We start from the raw sequence: 24,629 nt of genomic DNA on the forward strand, positions 1-24,629 counted from the left end.
GTGGAGATGGAAAGTGTATGACACTAATCCACATACCAGATGTCACACTTTGATGTAATGAAAGGTGCATGCTATCCGATCACAGCAGAAGACTACCAATTATGGACTACACACAGCAGACAGGTTTTCCCTCACTGCATAGCCAGGGAAAACAGGTGCAACGTTGATGAAAAAATTTCGCCTGCAGTTAAATGTCGACTGAATACTGTGGTGAAGTTTTCTTCACAAAGTTGGTCACATAATTCTCCCACCGGTATTACTAGCTATCTAGTTGATACCTCACTAACGTAACTTACCTAACCTAAAGTACCTAACTTTACCTCAGAAATAGGCCTATGTCAGTGACAACAGCTGGCTAGCTAACGTTACATATGAAAATTTACAACATACTCAAACAGAATACTGTTCAATAGTAGGCTACAGAGAAAATAGCGTGCGGCGAGTAGCCCAGAATACTTCCTACGTCCTTGATTCGCAAAGGCGGTTACCTCGTGAACCCATTTTTTTTTTAGCTCAGTGCTTTTTAAACGACTGTTGCAGCTAGCTGTGTCGTCCCAGTTATTCTGCTGTGTCAACGAGTGGGAGCCCTGAGTTATCTTCCCGGGGTTTAAGGCTTAGGTTCAAGTTGATTGTTCTTGTGTGTTTTTTGGTAATGATCCAGTCGGTAAAAGTGTCGCGCTCACAAAACGTGATCAGGGAGGAGGATATTCCGTTTCCAAATTAAGCCTTTACTCTAAATTTGCCAGTGGTTTTTTTTTTTTTTTCGGTTGGGGGGGTAGCCCACACAAATATGGGAGACCGATTCCTACGCCCTGGGAGAATCAAAGTTTCACACTCATGTCATATTACGCATATAACGTTGATCCTACAGATAATGAGTCTAAAGTTGCAATAGACTTCGAGCTGCATGGTTATGTCTGACAGGGATTTCAGGTTTAATCTCTATATTGCATTTTAATTAGTCATAATGAGGTACAAGTGTCATTCATTTCTCTTTGCACAATACAACTGCAAAAGCCAGATTCATCAAGAAACACTGCATTTTTATAATGTATCTGTGTAAGAACATTACAATAAATTTAGAGGTGTTTTCTCATAAGAAGAACATATTTATAATACCTAGGTAGGTCTGAGTGTTTTGTCTTTTTGGAGATCTTATTTTTCTAATCATAAGATCTTTAATTGCAAAGCTTTTGTCTTACAACAACTAAACTTTTTAAAAATCATTCTTACTTTCTTACTTAAAGGAGTAACCTTGATGTTGATGTCTTTTAACACAGATGCATTAGCAACCATACTTTTGATCATCTGTTTGTGGAGGACATGTCTGAAACTTCAGATGAGCATAGATCCTTATCCAGAGTGGAAGCCACCTGTCTAACCTCTATGTTAAGTATTTACATACTTGATTAAACAGACTAATTAAATAAAACTATATGATAAGTCTGTGTTTCTCCTTTAGTCTAAAAAAATATAACTATGACCAAAATATAAATAGAAAAATACTCATGATTGTCTTTTGCTTATAATAAAAATATTCTATGAAAGTGTATAGGAGGGAATCAGCTAAAAGGCTGGTGTTTTCAAAGATTATTCTAAAACCCCTCACCATATAGCCTGATTCTATGAATATTATTTCTGCTCTCCAAGTGCAGTGCCTCGTTACAAGTTAAGATCTGTGTTTCTTTTGGAATGGCTTGGAAGCAGTAGCTTTAAGCGGTTTTTTAATTTTTCTTCTAGTTTCAGAAGTACAGTAATGATATCAAACCTACACTGCAAAATTGGACAAAAATGCATTGTTCGATTTTTTTGAATCTGTACAAAAATTGTCCTACTGTAGCTATTAAAATGTCAAAAAACAGACATAACTAAAAATAAAAATAAATGTTTGCATATTTTACAAAAAAGAAGCCTAAAAAGACACGTCATGTTGTAACTCTCCTCATCCCATTCTGCAGCTCCAGAACACTTTAAAAAATAAGAATCTGTTATATTACTTGCATAAAAATAACCACCCTTTCTTAATTTGTTTTCAACATTTTGTTTCTTTTTTTCCTGTTATATAAAATAGACCGATGGTCCTTTGTGGAAATCCCCCACCTTTGGTTGCTTCACTCTTGAAGAAAAAAAAAGCCTGGTGAATTTAGCATCTGTCCTCTGGAAAGAAACATATTCCTTTAGCCTTCCATGTGAAAGTCCGGTGCCATGTGCCCAGAGAGACCGTGGAGCCGAGTTCAGCCTCCCCGAGGACGTCGCCTGGTCTGCTCCGCTTGCTGTATTCAGGAGGGGCTGAGCAGGAAGAGGGAGAGGAAGAGGAATGAAGATCCGCTGGAAAGCATAGCATAGCATAGCAAATCATAACATGAAAAGAGAAATATTGCACGGTAACAGTTATACACATTTTCTATAATAAACCTACACATTTTTTAGAATAAACCAGTGATAATCTTTAAAGAAATGGTGTTCATGAGGTGCTGAGGAGGAAGAGGAGCAAAGATCCACTGAGAAACCCTGGAAGCACAGCTTTGGCTGAGCGATTGACCCAAGGGCCGTGGGCTGCCAAATGCGGAAGCCTGTCTATCATACAGGGTGAGAGAGGCCCTCCTGACATTCACACGTGCCCGTGAGTGCCCCACAGAGAGACCTACCTCACTTGTTGTGCTGGTATGAATAGTTTGTGTGTTCTGAGGGGGTTTCTATGGCGACTTGCTGCTGTTGACCACTGTTGTCCTGGAGAGAGGGGGAAGAGGAACAGCAGGGGCCGTGTCACTAATTTCCATGGGACAGCCTCTCAGTAGGCTACATAAGAGCTGTCCCACCGTGTTCTTCCCAAATACACAGCTGTCTCTTCACAAAACATGCTGACCCATACACAGTTACTTTTTGCATCATCATTTCATCATCATATCCTCATAGTTTTTAAGACAGAAACAGTACATGCAGCCTCCAAGTTTCTGACCAAGCAAGCTCATTTACAATTTAAACATGTACGCTCATAATTATTGTTCACTCAGAAGTCATAAGAGGTATTTGCATTGTCTAGTGCAGGTCCACACTGCTTGGTTGACTTCATAGCTGCACATTCAATATAGAGATGCACATTCTGTATAGAGATTACAGAGATCAGTGGACTATGCTGAGCTAATCAACAGCTGCTTGATCACTCTAAACAGCACTACAATGCTTTCCTGAGCCTTTATTCTGGGTAACTGAAAATGATCACAATCTTTCACTGGTACGGCCAGTGGAGATAGAAGGTCATGCCCAGCGATGGCTGCTATGGCACTGCCCCAGTGAGAAGTGAACAACTCCCTGCTATTTCTCTATGCAGAGCGTTAACGTGTGCTCTTTACCTCTACCGAGACACTGGATGCAGGCACTGTGGTGTACTGGGGGATGTAGGCTCCTTGCATAGCTGTGTTGGCAGGCATGTACTGCAAGAGAGAAAAGGCAGAGAAACCAAATGTCATCACTCAAAGGGCTTAGCTACTGCTGCTGATTTAAGGCATAGTTTCAGCATAAACTCAACATGAATGGTTCGCTTTTAATGACTTTTAATGTCACACAAAAATGTGCATGGGAAAAGGGTGATACACAACAGACAGGGATCAAATTAAAAAAGGGCTCAAAACATACTGGTTTACATTAAAAGCAGACAGCATGGCACAAAAGCAAGGCATGTCATTTCTTTCAATCAAACAACAGAATTTGTTTCATGCTCTTTTTAGTTGGTTTCTGTTCCGTGTGAATTCTCCATAGGATTGCCCATTGTATGGGTGTGTTAACTGGGACAGAAACAGGAGGGAGAAATAGTCATACATGGCCATAGATGGTCATAGACAGTCACGGATGTGTTCCTTGGGGACTGACCGTGCCTGTGTTGCCCAGAGAGAGGTGGCTGAGCTGCTGTGTGATGGGGCCCATCATGGAGCTGGGCTGGATGGACATGGTGTGGTCAAGAGTGGGGGTGAGGACCGTCCCCTAAAATACACACACAGTCACATAAGCACAGAGACACGCGCATGTGCACGCACACACACACACACACACACACACACACAACATGCACAAGCCACAGTGCTAACTCTAAGCATAATAAAAGCTGAGACAACCAGGCTGTCACTGCTATGCACTGGAAGTGCTCTCCCTCCTTTACTAACCCTGAAGAGCTTTGTGTGAGAAGAAGTGCTTATGAATATTCATATACAGGAAGACTGTTACATGTGTGTGCTTCTGCTTTAAATCAATGTGGACATGCCTGGAATAGCATTAGTCATTCATTCAGAGCAAAAATATGTTCCAGTTGTGACTGAGCATGAGTATTAAGTGCCAGCCAGCAGCGGGACTCTCTAGCAGGGGACAGTGAGAGCAGAGAGCTGGCAGCTGCCAGTGATCATTGGTGACCCCACGGTTTCGTGTGGACTTACTGCAGGTTGCATGAGGTACGACTGGTGGTGCATCCAGGAGGGGCTGTGTACCTGCAGGGGGTGCCAAAGAGAAACACAGGAGGCAGACAAGAAAAAACACAACCATATAATGAATCCTGATGATATGAGACACTTCTAAAACTCTATGCTTTGAACATTCATCTTCTCCCTACAATTATGGTGTTCCTATCAGGGAAGACTTGCAGCATATGAAAAGACACACATTCAACTTGCCATGAAAAGTCTGCCAGTATGGTACTCCAAGCACAACTATTGATCACAAAATATAACATAAAAGAGGGAAATATTGCAAACAGTTATACACATTTTCTATAATACATCTACAATTTTTACAATAAACAAGCCAACCTTAAAAAGAAGTGGTGAACCCGTACAGATACAACAGCATGTAAAACAAAGCAGGGGAAAGGCACAAGTCAGGAGCCACTGGAGTATTCAGGACCAGACCTCACACAGTGCTAGGCATACGCTGGGCTACCAGCAGAATGACCAGCTAAATGGCCTGCTCTCTCATCACAACACTTCTTTCTTGTGTTCTATTATACAAACAAAGGAGCCTCACAGCAGCCAAAGTCAGCCAACTGTACTGCTTCCACAGGTCGCTTTTCAAGAAGAGCTGTCACCTTCGGAAGAGCCACGACAGAGTGACAGGCAGGAAACCACAGATGTAAATCCTCTTTAAATGCAGGGAAAAAATGCTCATGTGTCACTCACTTCCAGAAGAGCTCTCTCTAGAAATACACAGTTTGACTTATAATACATTACATCACTGTAATTTAGCAGATACTCTTATCTAGAGCAACTCACATAGGTTACAATTTATCCATTTGTATAGCTCGATATTTACTGAGGCGATTGTGGGTTGGGTACCTTGCCCAAGGGTACAGCAGCTGTGCCCCAATGGAGTATTGAATCAGCAACCTTTCTGCTGCAAGTGCTGCTCCTGACTTGGAGTATAACTACCCAGGGAAAAGTATTTAATGAGCAGGTCGGGAAACAGTGTAACACTTTCTGACAGTGCTCTCCGGCAGGAAATGACACACATCACTGCTTAAGGGGGAACACAATTTACTGACCTGGTAAGAGGAGACAGGAGAATGCATATACGGGGAGATGGACGTCTGAGCGATCATTCGATTCGGCGCAATGCTATAGGGAGAGGAGTAGAACCTGCACGCACATACATACTGTGGTTAATTATTCACTAAAACAGTCAACTTTTACAAAGACACACATTACAGGGCAGACTCCCAGTAAAACATGGATTTAAGATCCTTGGCACAAAGCACACATATGCTGTACATGTGACATGGCGTGCAGTGACTTAAACGTCCACCAGGTGTCACTGTGTAATTAACCTTTTGTAAGAGTCTTGGTTTTGTTGTTGTACAGATGAAATTTCTTTGCCTGTAGTATGTGTACGCTCATGGGACTTCCTGCTCTAAACAAACCCATATCTGATCTTAATCACAACCATGACAAGAAGAAATTGCAGCTGATCCCGGGTCAGCCCTGAGAAGAAGAATCCTTCCAAGTCAAGGAGAGGAGGCCCTTTGCAAATCAAAAATTTTGTAAATTGTGGACTGTACTAAAGGCTTCTGTGCAAAGTCAGATATATTATACTACACATATTGTATTATTATTATTTATAAATACAAGAACTGTGTCTTGTTAAGTTCGTATAATAGTGTGAGCATGAATGTTTGATCATGAAGTGAACTGAAACTGGGTTAACTTAGGGTCAGTGCACTAGAGGCGGTTCCCTGAAGTCACAGAGCCATCAGCACTCACCCATTCTGTAAGGCTGTTGGGTCGTATGTTAATGTCATTCCCCCCTGGGAACACAAGATCCACATCCTCAACATTTTTATCTTTCTTTGTACCCAACCCTATTACAATAAATTAAGATACATTTAAAACATATATTATATGGCTTATGCATATTACAGGACTGGAGAAACCTCTGATTTTCAGGTTCAAATCTTGGGTGAGAAAACTGCTGTATGCTTGAGTAAGGCACTTAACATAGTGTGCTTTCTTACAAAAATAATAAAGCATTATACATTAATTAAGAACTTAAATCCTGATTAGAATTTAATTAAGGACTTAAATCAAACTAACTGATTAAGACCTGTTTAAACAAGAAGGCTGTCAGCTCCTCATTGATATTTGAGCATTAAACCAGTTTAGACCAAACAGAGATCTTAATTCAACAATCCAATGTCACTGAAAACACTGAAACAACCAAAAGCTTTAACCCTGACTTGGCCATCATAACAGTCTTACCGTCTCCCCATCTCTGGTCCAAGGACGTCCATTCTGTAAAAACTTCCCCTGGTTCTGCCGCTTTTTCTGTCCCCCGTCAGCAAACTTACACAACAAGGGTTCCGTGGGTACTGTGAGACAGTTGCAGCAAGTAAAGAATTCAGAAATTAATGCATCAAATGCAGATTTGGAGAACACAGGCAGAATCTCATGGCTTCAGGATGCTGGAATGTGGAATAAACTATTCCCTCTCACAATGAAAACAAGTACGTGAAAAAACCATGTCTTACCTGGGACTCCAGGGGGCGTTTTGATGTATTTGCCGTTAAAATGCTGAATGATGGCTTCACATTTCTCTGTTGACTCCATCCTGCAAAGCAGTTCATTTGAGCTCCATTAATGCAGTGGGGGAGGCTGTAATAGCCATTGCCCCCACCCCTGTTACTTGCTTCCACAGCAATGGCTGACCCCACCAGCTACTGACCCCTGTGAATTCAGTGACCAATAATCTGCATCTGACACCAAGGGGCACTAGACAGCACGTCTGCTCCCATTTCATCCTAACTCCCCTGCTGGTCTGAAATGCCCCAGTGCGCTGGAGTCACAGGCTCCACTGGCCCACAGCCAGGGGCGAGAGGATGAGCCCAAACCAGCCTGCTATATCATTCTCATCCAGGCGAAGTGGGCATTTGACCCAGGGTCATTACCTCGCGAAGCCCACACCGCGGCTGGTTCCATTGGCGTCGCGGAGGATCCTGGTAGAGATGACCTGGCCGAAGGGCTTGAGCATGGCCTCCAACTCCTGCTCGTCCATGGACAGTGGCAGGTTGGAGATGTACAGGTTGGTGGGGTCCTGCTCCTGTTGCTACATGTGAGCGGATGGGGAAAAATGTCATGCAATTTTAATGAACAACACAGTTGTTTGAGTACCTACATTGATTATGTATTCCATGTATTGCACCGAAATGAACAGCGAATAACAATACTTTTAAAAGAAAATAAAGACGTTAAGCCAGAGCACCTACAACTGAAACATGTAAGCCAGAGTAAGAGTTCTTGGCCAAAAAATTATTTATTAGCCACCCTTGTTAGGCTCAAGTAATAGGTGTGAGCCTGGTGCATATAACACTTTCCTTGGTTTTTACTTTTAAAACACATGTTGACCCTGTCCAGTGAACTTAACATATATTTCAAGGATCAAACAGGCACACATGTTCATTGATAGAAAGTTTAAGGTGTGGCACAGTGGAAAGGAGCAGGTCTTGTAGAAATATTGCTAGTGTGATTCCCTTCTGGGGCACTGCTGGGCAAGGTACTTCAATTCCACAATTGCCTTAGTAAATACACAGCTGTATAAATAGATAAAACAGTAGGTGGCTGTGGATAAGAGAATCTGAAAACTGACAATAACACAAGGTGCTCATTGGTTTGAACAGTCCTATTGAGGTTATTTTCAGTGTTTTATGCTTTAGATGGTGTCAATAATGGTCTAAGATAATGTATAATTCTTCAATTATTCACAGAGAATATGACCCACAAGCTGAGGTCCAGCCTGTTCCTTCAGTGTTGGGCGGGCGCTTGTATGGTTTGGCTGAGCACCATGTTACCCAGGTAACCCACATCTTAAATCAATGTAATTATCCTTTTATTATCCATTTTTCAGAATAAGCTAGACGGTGTGGGAGGGAAATTTTGTTCATGTGCTGCATCCAGAACATGTAATGACCATTTAATCAGACTCCATTTAGAGAAACAAGCTGTACATAACCAAATGTAGAAAGCATGCTAGTCCCTTTTCGTGAGAGGCTTGTGCCCCTTCATTCATATTCACTTCTCTGGGGTATTTTCTCTTAGTCAAAGGTGATGGTGGAAGCGGGGAGTTGGTGGGGGGAGCAGGAATGGGGGATGGTTCTGGTTCAGAGTAGAAGTGAAACCTTGTGTGGGTTTTGCGAAGCAGACAGGAAACCAGGCATGGAGTCACACCGATATCAGGGACTCTGCACGCACAGGGAGTGGAGGAGAGAAGGATCAGGAAAGGGAGGGCGGACAGGAAGAGGAGGGAGTCAGGGAGGAGAACGCGATAAGGGTAGAGAGCAAATCCGCAGCCGAGCAGAGGGAGCGGAACTTGGCGGGTGGGCGGGGGGGGGGATAGGGGTCAGAGAGATTACGGGGGGAGGGGTTGAGGACAGATGCTGTCTGGGCTGTACTTCAGCTGAACTCTTCCCCTGGAGAGTCCCCCTCTTTGCAGTCCAAAAATTTTTTTTTACTGCACATCCATTCACTGAGGGGTGAAAAAAAGAAAGGCCATTGTGCGGGCTTGTGCACCAGGGGGTCATATGTCAGGCGGGCCGAGCCAGGGAGAAATGTGGGCTTTGGCTCAAAAAGGTTCCCTTTGTGGAGCTCGCTGCTCTGTGGCGTCTGAGACTATGTCCCATTTCATATGGACCGTGGACCCCTTGTGTTCTCCCCCATTCCGCGATGGTGCCCGCCATGCTTTAACCTCTGACATATGATGGGACAGCGGGGGCGTGATCCTCACCCCATTGTGGGCAGAGGCTGACATTCCGAAACATCAGCATTTGAGGCCGTTTTTGCATTATTTGCACTGGTGATAACTTCAAAAGGCAAAACAGATCTGAAAATCTCAAAAATAAGTATGCAGTTAAGTACAGCCTTAGATAACAGTCACCATAATCACAACACCCCAAAGCTTCAAACAGCCATGTTAAGGTGTAATAAAAGCACATGTCCTGGATTAACACTCTGCACGGATACACACCACCAGTCACAGGATGCTGTGGAGAAACAGGAAGCCATGTCCTCTTTAGTTACCAGTAGGATGGCTGACCAATTACTCTCCACCAATCGCCACTTCTTTTGTGAAACTCTTAGCCAATTGCCTGCTCCTTGGCAACAATGGTGGACCAAGGCCCCACCCCCTGAGGTCAGCAGGGCTCCCCTTCTGTGGAGCAAAGTGTCCCAGGCCAGTGCAGTCACCATCCACTCTGTCACTGCTACTGGATCAGGCTAAATATTTAGGTCTCCCACCTAAGAATATGCCCCAAGGGGTCACGGAATCTCCCAGAAATGAGTGGAAAAACTGCAGGATCTGCAAGGTGTGTTTCTGTGTGTCTTATGACAACCCGTAATGCAACAGCTGTGTCATTCTTGGACACAATCAATGCTGTTGTAGAGAACTTCCATCAATTCTAACCAGATATGTAACAGTATATGACTGATGCTGTGAGGGATTTTATTAGGGCTGTGACTAAAGCATAGCTTTGATATTAGGTTATTTTAAAAAAGGTCACAGGAGCCATGTTTTTCATCATGCTAAGAGATGGTACAAAAGGCTGAGTGGAAATGAAGCACTTATTACTCTCTTAGGCCTTTCTTCCCCTTAGATTCCAATTGCATTTTCCCTTCCACCTCCACCTCTGTCTTTCACAACATCTCACAGTGTCTGCTCGTATCCCTTGCTCTCACCTAGGTCAAAGGGAAGCCATGTTTCAGCTAGAATGACTGCTGTTTCTCTCCCACTCTATGAGATGAAGAGGCTTGGTCTATATTGTGTGGCAGTATGTCAAATGATCAATGTTAGGATAACACCAATAACAAATGTTATATTTGTTTAATACAAACAGTTGTTCACTCTCTAGCTGCTTGTAAACTGATTATGCACAACTGTGCAAATTGTTCACTTTTTTCCATTTTTTTTACTCTGCCATAAGCCCAGCTTCCTTTGTTTTGCAATGAATTCTGGGAAAAGACATATGAAAACACTTCCTAGATGTCCAGCTGTGGCACACTTGTTCTTTTTTCAGTGATTGTAGTATGACATCTGGGTACTTTCAAGCATAATACACTATTTACATTACCAGGTGAGAACATACTAGATGGCCAAGCATACTTGATTAGCACATTACCTAGTTTGCTACTGTCTGGGACACAGCCCTAGTCTTTGGGGTGTCTTTCCTTGGACTTGAACCCTCACCCTTCTGGTGCCAGAGTGGATACTGGAAGCACACCTCCAGTTGTTACTCCACTGTTACTAAGAATCCCAGCGGTGCATTCACCTGTAGTTTTCTGCCACAAAAACTGGCAGGTGTGAATATGGTGGCACTCAAACTCAAACTTCACCGTGCTCTCAGAACTGCAACAAACCACAACTCTAAAGTCTTAGTCACACTTCACCCTCTATTGGAAATTGCCGGTTGATCAATATTTAATCCATATTCAGCCTCTTACCACTGAGAGTTCCAACCATCCATTTCCCAGAATGGAATGTGGACAGGTCTCTCTCTCTCCACGCAGACAAGCGCCTGGTCGTGCCCTGACTACTTGCGGAGTGGCTGAACGGCGCCAAGCTCTCGTTGAGCCAGTCTATTGAGGCGGAGCGCCGCACACTGAATTTCACAGAGAGAGGGGAGTGGCTTCCAGCAGGCAAACATCTCAGGCTATTTTTATACCTTTCTTGTCACCTTCCCCTCCATGCAAGACTCCAAAAACTCTCCAAAAGCCCCGACCGCCACGCAAGCCTCTCCTTCACAAACCTCAGGGCAGGCTGATACACATAGACTGACAGTCACAACAAGGAAAGCGTTCCCAGTGCAAGTTCTCTATGAATGAAACTAGATTTTTCTGTGAATCAAATGTGATGTCATTTGTAGTAAATGAAAAAGGGTGAACAGCAGAAACAAAACTGTTCATCTGTTTTATGCATCTCCTGCTGTAATGCTTTTTGGCCCACAGCCCAGTTCATAGTTGTGCAGTCTGGGACTTTGTCCCGACAAGAGGTGTATCAGGTTTCTGGATCGTGCTCTATGCTGGAAACATCGCCCGGAGGCTGACTGGCCCGGCACATGCAAAATGCATGATGGAGTGCCTCCTTTCGCAGACATGCTGAACCTAGCATGCGGTGCCTCTCACTCCCATTCTCCCAGGAACACCCCGACTTCAGCGGTCTGAACTCGACCGTGCCGCAACATGCAGCAGGCGGGAGGATTCTCGTAGCACGTCAGCTGGCAGCCGATAGCCCGAAGGACAGAGACGTTCTTCACATGCAGGTGTCCCTTAAAAATAAAGCCCAGTCACAAGAGCTTCAGGCCAGCCCAGGCCTTGGGTCAACCAAAGAGGGCCGGCTGCATGCTATTAAAGGGGAGGGGCTGTGTGGCTGGTGGGCGATGGGGTACTGTGTGAGGGTTTGACGGTTGGAGATCCCCATTGTCCCGGGGCACCCTCACCATGGGCACTGGACCACACTCTCCAGGCTCCCTCAGAGGGGCGTGCTGAATGCAGTGCAGAGGATCTGCTTAATAGGACTACAAGGATCTCTTTCATGTGCAGATACCTGCACAAAGGCTGGATGACAACTCCACAGCCCTGCTCTCAGAGAGGGGGGCACTCAGACAGAGGGGGGTCAGAGAGAGGAGGAGGGGGGGCAGTGAAGAGCACAGCAGAACCCTCTCTGAACTCAGACACTCAGCACTCTCCCTCTTCAATTCTTCCAGTCTGCTGCCACTGTGGATATTTAGAACTGTGTGTGTGTGTGTGTGTGTGCACCTATGTACTCTCACACACACACACACACACACACACACACAAACAGACACAAACAGATACACACAAACACTTTCATGTGAACACCCTCCATCTTACTAACATCTTTTGTAGTTAGCATAGCCACTATGAGCAGTGAGAGTGCTAATTTTCCACTGCTAATTTTCATTTCGTTTCATATGATTGGAGAAAAGTGTACACAGCAGCAAATCCGGGTCAGTAAGAGCACATAAATCTTGCCGTGTGCACTGAGCAGAAGCTGGTATCATTCAGGCCAAAGAACTTTCCTCCGGCTGCCCGCTGATTGGTCACGTGAGGGGCCCAGCTGGCAGCAGCAGGGAGTTCACCTATATGTCCAATGGCACAATCCAGACCACCTGAAACAAGGCCTTCTGACACCTGCTCTTTTCTGTTGCAGAATCTGTTACAACCTGAAGCAGGGAGGGAAAGCACTCCACTCAGTGCAGAAAACCTGGGTGTTCATCTGAGCACAAGAAATGGTAGTGTAACACTGAGGAAACGGTTAAAGGAACCCCCCCAAAAGTGATCATTAACACAAGACCAATGATCCGGCCATAATACCTGCTAGCGTAGCATGCATCTAAGGTACCTTAGCTCATGGCTTAAGTAGTGGTGCTGAAAACTAAACAAATGCACATACCATGCCCCATCTCTCTGTTACCATACTACATCTGCTTAGCAGAACCTTACAGTTACTTAACAGACAGTCTTATCCAGAACAACTTACAGGGCCTGCAATTTTTTTACGTTAGCCACTAATATGGCTCAATTGACCAAGGCTGGGGCTCTGACATTGTGGAGCAAGAGGCAGTGTGACAGAGCTGTTGAATCACATGGGGGACAGCATGAGGCTCAGCTACAAAAATGGTGCCCTCTACAGTATGATGCATTTCTCCATTTATTTTATTTCATTGGAACATTAATATTTAAATCTCATTTACATAAAAAATTCCCAATATTATTGCAGCTCCAAAAGCCTGAATAGCTACTGAAGCCTGAAGCAGCTGACCTATGTACAATAAAATGTGTGATACTTACTATTCTGTATAAAACATGTAATATATTTGCTCTTGCGCTGTGGTTGTTAAGTCATGCCCTGCTGTACGAGTGGTGTTTGTTTGAAACTTATGAGCTGGCTCTGTTTGAGAAGCTGACTGTCATCTGTCACACTTCAATTTGCTAAAGAGCAAAAGGGTACCTTCAGCCTCACTTAGCGCCACTGATGGCTGCTGGTGACAGGCAGGTGATGCGTAGGTGTGTCTTAAACAGGAAGGAGGAAAAAAGTAGCCTCTTACCTTGGCCATCTGGGCCTGCACCCCACTGGCCTTCAGGGCGGTCACTGCCTTCTGAGCTGCGGCTGGGCTGTCAAAATCAACGAAGCCATACCCTGCAGGGGACACATTTCACAGATGCCACTGAGGGGACAGCAGGGAGCGTACACATGGCACAGGGGCATGGTGATGCGTGGGCATGTACGATACAGGCTTATGCTCAAAACAATGTAACGGCAACAAAACAGAAAGAAAAAACATTCATCAGTCACCAGATATCGAGTTATATAAGAGCGCGGGGCCTACTGCCAGGACCACTGTGTCACATCTTACTTGCCAGGCTGAGAGTGGCCCAGTGTCACCAAAAGCACCATGGGGAAAAAAATAGCAGCTCTCACCTTTGCACTTGTTGGTGGTCTTATCCAGAATTGCCTTTGTGGAGACTATCTTTCCATACCTTCAAAACACAAACAACACAGTAAAACAATGTTTCCCCCCTTCAAAATGCAAACAGTGCATGATGCAAACAGTGCAATGATCTTTCCACACCTTCAATACACAAACAACAGAACAAAAAAAAACCCTTCTGCACCTTCAGGATGCAAACAAGAGCAGGACACAAACACAATCAATAGAATAGAACAGCCCTCTTATATCTTCAGAACACAAAGCAACAGACCTAGAGTTACAGAGGAAAACGTTTCAGCCATTTGGAATATTTTTTTGGAACATTTCTGAAATTTTTCCAACCACAAGTTCTGTAATGCTGGTGCTGCTCGACAGGCACTTGACAGAGGTCAAAGGGGCCTCCCTTGGCTCAGCTCCTGCAGGGTTCACCACTGTATGACTGTGTGCCTGTTTTGAGCCATTGTTTAGATGCTGAGTGAGACATGGCATGGGGGCAGAAACAATTTGTTCCAGTCACTCAGCCTGTCTGCCCCATTCACCTCCACAGCTGCACCTGCCCTGCCCTCCTTCACTTTAAACACCAGAGTGGACTGCCCTGCTCCATTCGCCGCTGTTCTGCACAATGTCCATGGAAGTCCCTGCAATGTAAGGCTGCTCTGAATAACCTCCTCTGCAGGAATGGTTACATATACTACACTGGAAGAAGTTATATTCTGAACTAGCAGCAGTTACACACAGTACTGGCATCAGTCATATTCTGCACTGGGAGCAATTACATACTGTACTAGGAACAGTTAAACACAGTACTTGGATTAGTAATACACTACACTTGGAATGGTTATATGCAGAACTTGGAGCAGTTATATACAGTACTGGGAATCAATTATAGCAGCAGTTACATACGGGAGCACTTACATACTGTACTAAGAGCAGTTATAAACTGCACTGGTATATATACTGTACTGGGAGCAGTACTCGTCCTCCATTCAGCATGTTTTGCTGAATGCATCTACACTGCACTCTACACTGACACACTGCATGGTGCTGTTGAGGTCCAGGACTTGGCGCCCTCCTGGCCTGGCCCACAGCGTAACCTGATCCTTCTGTCTGCATTACACACTGCCACCCAACCCTCAGCCATTTCCTCTGGGTCCTAGCGCTCAACCATCTTAACATTGCCTTCAACAGCTGCTCTCTGCTCCCATAAAGATGATACAGTCCCCGGGCAGAGGTGTACCAGATGTGTATGTTACGTCTTTGCCATCCTAACACATAACAATCACGGGAAAGCCTGGTAACCATGCACAGGACCTCCTAGTACATTTCATCTGTCCCGGCCAGCAGCAGGTGCAGCTCTGCTCATGAGAGCAGCTAATACTGTCATCATTAATCAAAGTCAACCAAACAGGTCTGAGTGCAGTTGCTGCAGAATTATACTCATTATCATACATTACAGGGGAGAATGAACACCAATCAGAGTAGGGAGGACCCCACATAGTACACCAACATGACAGAAACATAAACATCACATTAAGAGGTGTCAGCAGAGGTGTGGACCATCCTGCCAGTGTCTCTATGATAATAAAACCATTTGGGGTGATGTGGCTATTCAAATTATATCATATCTGGTGGAATACACATTCTGGGGCAGAATGCTGCAATTTCTTACAATGCTGTTAGACCAAAATAATCATCACTATGAATGAATACCCTTGTCTCTTTACAAATGAACATTTGTGACATAATCACTTAACATTGCACGCTGATCTCACATATTGTGCCTCTTGCCAATTGCCGCCAATGATAGGATTCTGTATGCAAGATCTGAAAGCAGTATTACACTATTGTCATTTAGCAGGCAATGTTATTCACATTGACTTATATAGGATACAAATTTATATGTCATCCATTTATACAGCTGGATATATACTGAGGTAATACTAGGTTAAGTACCTTGCCCAAGGGTACAACAGCAGAGCCCAGGTGGGGAATTGAACCAGCAACCTTTTGGTTAGGAGCCCTGCTCCTTACCAGTACGCTACACTGCCACCCTCAGCATACAGAGATTGCCTGTACAACAGAAGACATTAACTAAGTATTGATTCATTTATTTTTCTGTTTTTATAAACATTGCACTGGTTTCTGTTCTTTAATGTAAATCTTGTTCAGTATAACTTCATGAGCTGTCATGTTTCTATTTGCTTTATTCTATTTATTTGCTTTCTTTTTATTATGCCTGTAAAGCACTGTGCCACTTCATGTATTGTATTGTATTATGCTACTCTACAGTATGAAAGGTGCAATAAAAATAAATTGAAATATCACTACTAAACTGGGCAACATAATCCATAATCTGAGTTGACTTTACATCTGTAACATTTGGCCTCCAAATAACCTCCAACCTCCTACCATTTCTGTCATCCTTTTTCCACAGAGGAATAATTATTTCTTATCAAATTACTCACTGGATCTATAAGATCATATCCCCTGCTTGGCATATGGGCCACTGTGCTGGCAAAACACACAGAGCTTCAGCTAAGCTGGAAATCAGCTTCATATGAGAGAGATAAGAGGGTTTAAGATGCAAAAAAAATGATCAGAGAGTCCTTTTTCTGCTCGTACAGAACACATAGCTCATAAAATTGTGTTGATCACATATTGACACTGGTGCTAGTGTAGCAGAGCTGAAGTGATTAGCTCGTGTGAGTCCTGCGTAAAGCCTTAGGCAGCGGGTAGCAGGTAGCCGAGCGGTTGCAGCGGTTACGTCACTCTGAGACCTGGTTAAGCAGCGTTGTTGCCGACAGGCTAGGGGCAATTTGCCTTTAGCTCAACTGGTAACGATGCTGGCTGAAAGGGGCTGGCAGCGAGCAGTGTGAACCTTGGTTTGAAACTCACTCACTCGCTGACCCACATAACTTCGAATTAAAACACAACACAAGACCCCACCCATTATACTAGTACTGCTGGATGTGTACTCTCAATATGGTTTTACTGACCACATTGAAACTATACAGGAGACTGATTTTCTATTCTGAACATCCTGATCCTTCACCCTACTCCACTGTCGACTGTCATACCATAATTCCCAGACTGACTGATAGCACAACAGTTTTAGCAGCTATTTCATAAACCTAGTCTTAATTCAAGACACAACCTAACTGGTGGTCTTGTGGGCCACACATTACCTTATTAATGGCAGACTGGAATGTCTTTCACTGTTCTCCTCAATGAAAGTTAGGTCGTATTTAGGATCTGTATGAGAGCACACGCACTCCTTTCTGCCCAGTAAGATTCTTACAGTGGTTCATGTGCATGTGCATCTGTATCGTTGTGTGTGTGCGTGTATGTGTACGTGTGTGTGTGTGTGTGTGCGTGTGTGTGTGTGTGTGTGTGTGTGTGTGTGTGCGCGCGTGTGTGTTGTTATCCACAACGCAGTGTGACATGAAATAGACTGAAAAACTAGCATTTTAGAACACTCAAGTGCACTCCACTATTGAGGCCTGAGGTAGTATCCCTTTAAGAAATAAGTTTTTCCAGCATACTTCAGTGTATGTGTGAGTTAGCTTTTGCCTTCCAGTCTGCTAACTAACATTAGCTTTTCAGGCTAAAAGCATGTTTGGCTGAAGTGTTGCTGGCTGCCCATATTGCTATGACTGCTTGTTTCTTTAGCTCCCCCCAATTATCGTCCTTGGTGTGGGATTTTTCTTGCTCATTTTTGCACTTTAGTATACAAAACACAAAAAGCTTGGCATTTATCTTAAAATGCTAATATTGGCTAGCAGACCAGACCTAGACTTGTGTGTATACCCCAGCTTCAGCTCAGTACTGTTGGCTGCCTGTTTACTGAATGCATTAACTTCCTGTTTGTTGCATTAGCTCCCTAACTCACTGCACCCATTGTGGTATTTCTGTGATGATTTTACACTTTGATTCAGTGACACTGAACATTGAACTCCTAAGAGCAATTATGTCCACAGCAGTCCTTATTTACTTCCTGTTCTCCGTTTTTATCACAGTAAGCTTAGTGAGAGGAACTTCTTGTCGAGAAGAGTGCTCACTCTGTATTATTCCCTGCTAGTACGCCCAGAAGCATGCCAAACCAGCAGGCCCCCAAGCAAAGTCTGGGCTCCTGCAGCACCAGCAGACTGAAGCAACTGTCTGCAGCGAGCTCTGAGGTACTCTGGAGCAGAGGAGCACACATGAACGCATCCACTATATATGTGTGTGTGTGTGTCTGTGTGCATGTGTGTGTATGTGTGTGTGTGGGTGTGTGTATATGTGTGCGTGTGTGTGTCTGTGTGTGCACGTTAAGCACATTTGGACTCACACCTGGAGGGGGATTGAACAAATCCCTCTGAGTTCACATGCAGTGCAGGAAGGCCAACAAAAGGCTGTTTGTTCCACGAGCTCCTTCTCTTGAAAGACTGGTCTCTCACACCAAGCCTGTACTCAGTGTTTCTACGATTAGTGCACTGCTCCATATCAGCCATTTCTGACTCACTCTATGCACATGCCAACTACAGCCAAGTCTGATATTTAAAGTACATTGTGAAAGTACTGAAGCTAGTAGAGTTTACATGCATGTATGCTATGATCACAGAAGGGGGAGTTTCTGGGGCTATGCTGAAAAGCTATTTCTCTTACTGTATTCAAGAGATTTCAAGGATTTCCCACCTACTACAGAGATATCTGTCTAGCACATGCTCCAGCTAGCAAAAGAAAGCATACAAAGCATATTTGGAGATCGAGATTCTAGCTATCCAGGGCTAAGTCATGTTTGCCTGGGGCTTGTCTTTTTTTTGGAAAGTAGATCGGCATCATAGGTTGGGGAGGTTATATCTACCTTTATAATAAATATTATCACACCTTCGGACTCTGCAAGTCAAGTTCCGCTCTGTTACACAGTCTGTCTGTTGCTTTGCTATAAACACCTCCTTTTCAGAGCGAAAATATTTGGGGCTAGGATTAAAATATTCAGGGCTCTCCCCCCAAATGATCGGACCTAACAACACCACTGGACTAGATTTCTCAGTGCTGTGATGTCAATATAGCCTTATGGCAATTTTAAAGTTGGGGCAGAAATTGTGTTCATACTGCAACTTTTTTATTTAAAAAGACATTACTGACAAGGAAAATTGGACTTCAAAAAACAGCGTTCAAAAAACAGACATGTTTGCTGAAGGATAAATGAATTTGGCAGAAAATATATTAAACATGAATCTGGTGAAACATAAAAAAAGATTCATTTTGGCAAAGCAATAGCCCACTCCAGAATGGTGGCTCAATGGCCAACTTCAATGCATACAGCTTTAGCAAGGCCTTTTTAAGTAGAAGTCAGTCAAAGCTGCTTTTTCATGCAGGGGAAAACCATTACAGCAATCTGTAAACTTGTGCCTATTTTCTCAAATTTTGACAATAATTTCCTTTAATGAAGAAAAAAACCAAAGAAGTAGGCAATTAATCTGTTTTTTTTTTTTTTTTAAAGCCGAGCCTGGGGTACATTATAGAATAAGTTCACTCTCTTCAATCGGTCCAGAGACAAGAGAGAGCTGAGTGTCTAGTGTTATCTGAACCTATCACTACTGATATCTGAACACATCGCTACTGATGTCTGAACCCATCACGACTGATATCTGAACACATCTGGGTCACCGCTGTTGAACTCTTGTGTAAGGTACATAACCTAAATTGTCTCAGTAAATATCCAGCTGTATAAATGGATAACAAATAAAAGTTAGAAGTAATGTAAGTCACTCTGGATAAGAACGTCTGCTAAGTAAATGTAACAATTACTACAATGATACACTATTAAGAATATTTATAATAATTATGTAGTATATAATAATTACCATAATTATATACTACATTTTCTTCCAAATACCTTACAACACTTTACAATTGATAAGATGGTGGGCTAACTCACTTTCATCACCACCAACATAATGCACAAAATAATGCATCCAATTTGTAGAGCTGAGAAGTAGGGTGAGAGGGTGAGAATGAGAGAGTCAGCACACGTATTTGTATGTGCTATTCTCAGGGTTGGGGAGTAACGGAATACATGTAACGGCATTACGTATTTAAAATACAAAATATGAGTAACTGTATTCCGTTACAGTTGCCACTTAAATTGAAGATAATCAAATTACAGTTATATTTTTAAAATATTTAGATTACTGAAGGGATTAAATTTCATTTTTTATCATTTAACTTCATTTATTTTTTTCATTTAAAGTTTATTCAGTTGGATCTATCCAATGATAGGCAACTCCGGGGTGTATCTCCCATATGCCCCTCACAAAAAAAAATAAAAGAAGAAAAAAGTGTGCAGCCTGCCTGTCTCACAGACAGTAGAATGGAGAGTGAGACAGAAAGCAACCAGTGCAACACGTTTATGTCATAGAAATACCGGGACCATTTTACTTTCAAATTTGGCAAAGGTCGCAACATAACAGTACAATGCAAGCTGTGTTTTCCAGCAACCAAACTGCTATCTGCTTCAAAAGAGTCGACCTCTAACCTGAAGAAGCATCTTGAAGTAAGTTCTCTTTGTCATTATTTAAGCTGAGCTAACTATTTTACACTAGCTAGCTATCTTACATAGTTTGGCTGCACTGGATTAGCTATTCAGCTAGCTAGTAGACTAGTAAGTATAGTATTAAAGCTAACTAGCTAATGAGTAGATACAGTGACAAAACAAGTGAAATTTCACATGTTCAAAACTGTGATTACTCTAACTACGCATATTATACATGAAATTGTTAAGCTAGTCCTTTCTCACTCACAATGTATTTAGGGTGGCTCGTGCCTTTTCTAACTCATGTTTTCATGTAATGTAGTTTTTGAATTAATATTTACAATTCTGAAGAAACTGCGATGAAATGCCCCATAGACTTAACATGCGGGTGCCAAAATGTTAGCCACAACAATGCTAAGTGAATATTCTAAAATTAACCATTCAGAACCTTAGTTTGGTGAAAATTCTTTAAAAAACTGTTAAGAACATTCTTCGGTTTATGCCAGTATATGCCACATCCACACCTTTACTTACGTACTTTTAAAAATTAAAAACAGTGTTCAGAAAGTAATTCAAAGTATTTAAATTACGTTACTTACCTTGAGTAATCTAACAGAATATGTTACAAATTACATTTTAGGGCAAGTATTCTGAAATCTGTAGTGGAATACATATTTAAAGTAACCCTCCCAACCCTGGCTATACTGCACCCTATATGTGGAGCGGCAGGCAAGAGGCAGTAGGTTAATACTGTAATACTCTAGTACAGGGGTCGGCAACCTTTCTGGCATGAGGCGCCAGTTTGAAATGTTCATGTTAATTAGTGTGCCATATCCACATTAAATTTAACATTAGGCCTGCACGATATGAGGAAAATCTGCAATGTGCGATAACATCATTCAATTTTGCGATTATGATATGACTTGCCATAAATAAACAAATGTTGAAGTGTGCATATTAGCTATACAGTTCCTATATCTTTCTGCTTTAATAGGTACACTGCTAGCATAGACCCCAAACATTGAAAAGCCTATGCCCACTGAATAAAGAAATGACATAAATTATTTCGAACATTCTTTTATTGAACAAATTGCACATGAATGCCCAACCAATTAAACAGAACATTAATAAAGACATTAAAAATTAAAGTTTAATTTCCCTGCTCCCTTTAAAATATTTTCTTCTAACCCAGAGGTGCCCAAATTCTTTCCTATGAAGGGCCAAAAATTAATCTGGATGGAGGGCCACAGGCGAAAAACAAATGTTGATGTTATGTGAAATTACTTTAACATGTGATATATTTTATAGAAAATTAACATTCTAAATCTAAAATAAAATTTCAAAATAACAAAACCACTACTCTTTAATCTGCTTAACAGTAATTTTATTAATTTCCAGCAATGATTGTCAAAAACATAAAACACCCATATGCTTATATGGCGGAGCATAAACATATTTAAAAGGAAAGACACCTTTCTGACAGAAAGTGCATACAACTCAAGGTGCTTTAGAAAATTACGTTGAAAACAGCTGTATTGTCCACCTTTGTAATAGAGTGGAAATTTGACTTCAGCTTGAAAAATTGACAAAAAAATTTAAACATCATAGTGATAGCACTGAATAACAAATCAATATTGGATATTAAGTTTACATTGAGCAACGTTTAAGTTACACATCACAAAATGTCCCCATATGGTAGCTAATGAGCCACAATATCAAACATATTAATGAAAATTACCTTCTCATTCACAGGGTCACTCGGAATGATTTGGTAATTTCGTTTTATAGTAACGTTGGCTAACTAATAACACCAACAACAGATTATTGGTCAGAAATACAACAGAATCTGCTAACCCGGGCTGCCAGGTTTGGCATAATTATTTTTGCCTAATTGGTAGTGATTTCGCACTGACTTGTGTGACTGAAATGGCAATAGTTTCCTTACTGAGATCAGGTCAAACTAAACAAAATAAAACATGCATTTTAGCCATCAATTTCAACACTCGTTCCTGTGCAGAAATAGCCAGTTTGTTTCCATGGGTAGCAGTTTATTGTAAGTAAACACTTGGCAGAGTGGTGTTTTAGTGCTTTTTCCAAAGCGAACCTTGTCGGGAATCGGTTTTGATAGTGTGTAACACGATTTCAGCTTTTTATGTGACGTCACTTGAAATCAGACTGGTAACCCTGTCGAAAAGGCCGACTGTTCTTTATCATAAAGACACTTTTCTTTGTTTAATTTTATTTCCTTTTCAGCCAGCGCTCGCTACGCCCCTACCCCTTTCCGCTCATTGGTGGAACGTCACTTTTAAGGTTCGCGTCATCTTATCCGGAAAAATGTGGCAGTGGGAGCTATCTGAAAACTATGAGAAGCTTAATAATGCTAATGAAAACATAACAATCCATGTAACATAACACGCGTGCTACGTAGCATAAAAAAATAAGTTTTGTGTGAAAGGGTAAAAAAAAAAAAAAAATTAAAAATCTTCTCTCGCGCATTTATCGCCAGCGTGCCAATGATTATGCCTAAGGTTGCCGACCCCTGCTCTAGTACTTGTGGCTCCAAGTGAGAGGCGGGGGAGCGGGTTTGGAGATGGCGTCTGGAGAGGAAGAATGGGGCTGCTGTGTATTTGTCATTGTGACATTTCCCATAAGGACCTCCGACAGGCAGCTGGACATTGTCACCGAGGAGCGGGGCCCAGTCCAACCCACCCTGCAGACCACCACCGAGGGGAGGGGTCCCGTGCTGACTCCAGGCTCCCAGTCACCAACGTCATGCACAGAGGAGTTGTACTGCCAAAGCCCTGCTCCCTGGCCACCACCTAGACATCATACTTCCCCATGCACATAAATATGCATTATTGGCCAATCTCAGTCTTCATGCCTCTGCATAGCTTCAAAATAATCAATTGAAATTATCTGAATGTTTTTCTGTACTAGAACAGTGATCGTTTACATATTAAATGCAACCATTTGAAAGCAATTTGCCATTCAAATGCAGCACTTTTTTAAGTGGAGAATTTACTGTTCTACTTCAGGGTATTTCTTATGCCCGGATGAGTGTGGTTGATTCACATATACAGGCTTTTAAAAGTATTCACTTTACTTGATTTTTTGTGGCACTGCCAAAATGTTGTGTCCAGCCCTCTGAGCCAACCATTTATTAGAATGAACACTTTTGCACTGTGGCTAACATCCTACGCCACTTAGTTCATACCATACTGATATGTCATAACAGCTGCATGCATAATGCTGATATTTATATTACTACATGAAGCCTTGAAGGCCTAGTAAAGCTTTTTGCGATAGATTTCCGGAAAAAAAAGTACAAGATGAAACAAACATCACTAACAAAATGACATTCACAAATCTGCCTGTGAATGAAGCTGGCACATGTCAGGCTCATGTCAGGCTGGAGGACCTCTTTCTTCCCAGCAGTCAATGGGCTGGTTCTTTTTGATGTCTGAAGCCCAGCTGTGGGAGTATTTGCCATTCCTCACAGGCTGTGCGGAGAGAAGACCAGAGCTGTTTCGGCACCCTGTGTTCTCAGATATGACAGAAGGTGCCTCAGCTAGCTCTTCAAAGAAAGAGTCTTTCTCAAACCTGGCGAAGGGCAAAAAGAGGCCTGCATTGCATGTGGACACAGTCACGGTCAGCCACTCTGCCAGCAGCTAGAGGTGACTGGAATGCGGAAACTCCCTGACCTTTGACCTCGTTCGGAGTGACTGGCAGTTATAGTGCCTGAGTGGTGGGGGGTCGGAGGTATAGGGGCTTTTCAACCCTGACCTACTTAACGAACCTTGGTACTCTTTCCCCCCCGGTTAATTATATTCCTCTTCAGCTGGTACTTCCTCTCTTTCTTCACCTCCTCTCCCTCCCCCTCCGCCTTGCTCTTCCCACCCTCCTCTGTTGGAGGCTATGTCCTCCTTTAGCCTACTGTGCTAAGTCCTATTAGCTTCTTTATCGGCATCCTCCCCAACCTGCAGCTCACGTTCCACCCTCACTCCATATGGAAAAACTCAGAGCTGTGTTCATCCATGTCCCCCCCCCCAAGAGTGTACTCCATGTTGCTGTGGCTCTTTATATCTCAGCGTAGCACAGGGGTGGAGGAGTTCCTTGTAGCTCATTCCATGTCCCCTTTCA

General features: G+C 42.8%; 1 protein-coding gene across 2 annotated transcripts in view; it reads right to left on the reverse strand.

The window, feature by feature from the left end:
- Nucleotides 1-1,855: 1,855 nt before the first annotated feature.
- Nucleotides 1,856-24,629, reverse strand: part of LOC118779674 (RNA-binding motif, single-stranded-interacting protein 2-like) — a 54,046-nt gene continuing 31,272 nt past the window's right edge. Inside the window, exons 3-14 of one of the 2 annotated variants that reach the window (XM_036531860.1) lie at nucleotides 13,963-14,021; nucleotides 13,589-13,680; nucleotides 7,421-7,578; nucleotides 7,004-7,083; nucleotides 6,735-6,844; nucleotides 6,240-6,283; nucleotides 5,525-5,618; nucleotides 4,428-4,478; nucleotides 3,871-3,981; nucleotides 3,354-3,434; nucleotides 2,649-2,730; nucleotides 1,856-2,289 (exon numbers count right to left, since the gene is read on the reverse strand). In XM_036531860.1, coding sequence (XP_036387753.1) covers nucleotides 2,650-2,730; nucleotides 3,354-3,434; nucleotides 3,871-3,981; nucleotides 4,428-4,478; nucleotides 5,525-5,618; nucleotides 6,240-6,283; nucleotides 6,735-6,844; nucleotides 7,004-7,083; nucleotides 7,421-7,578; nucleotides 13,589-13,680; nucleotides 13,963-14,021 — 961 coding nt within the window. In that variant the 3' untranslated portion in view covers nucleotides 1,856-2,289; nucleotide 2,649. The remainder of the gene's footprint in view (nucleotides 2,290-2,648; nucleotides 2,731-3,353; nucleotides 3,435-3,870; nucleotides 3,982-4,427; nucleotides 4,479-5,524; nucleotides 5,619-6,239; nucleotides 6,284-6,734; nucleotides 6,845-7,003; nucleotides 7,084-7,420; nucleotides 7,579-13,588; nucleotides 13,681-13,962; nucleotides 14,022-24,629) is intronic. The other variant, XM_036531859.1, reaches the window with a different exon arrangement.

Source organism: Megalops cyprinoides, chromosome 6 (assembly GCF_013368585.1).
Source record: "Megalops cyprinoides isolate fMegCyp1 chromosome 6, fMegCyp1.pri, whole genome shotgun sequence".
In the NCBI taxonomy this organism is placed as follows: Eukaryota; Metazoa; Chordata; class Actinopteri; order Elopiformes; family Megalopidae; genus Megalops; species Megalops cyprinoides.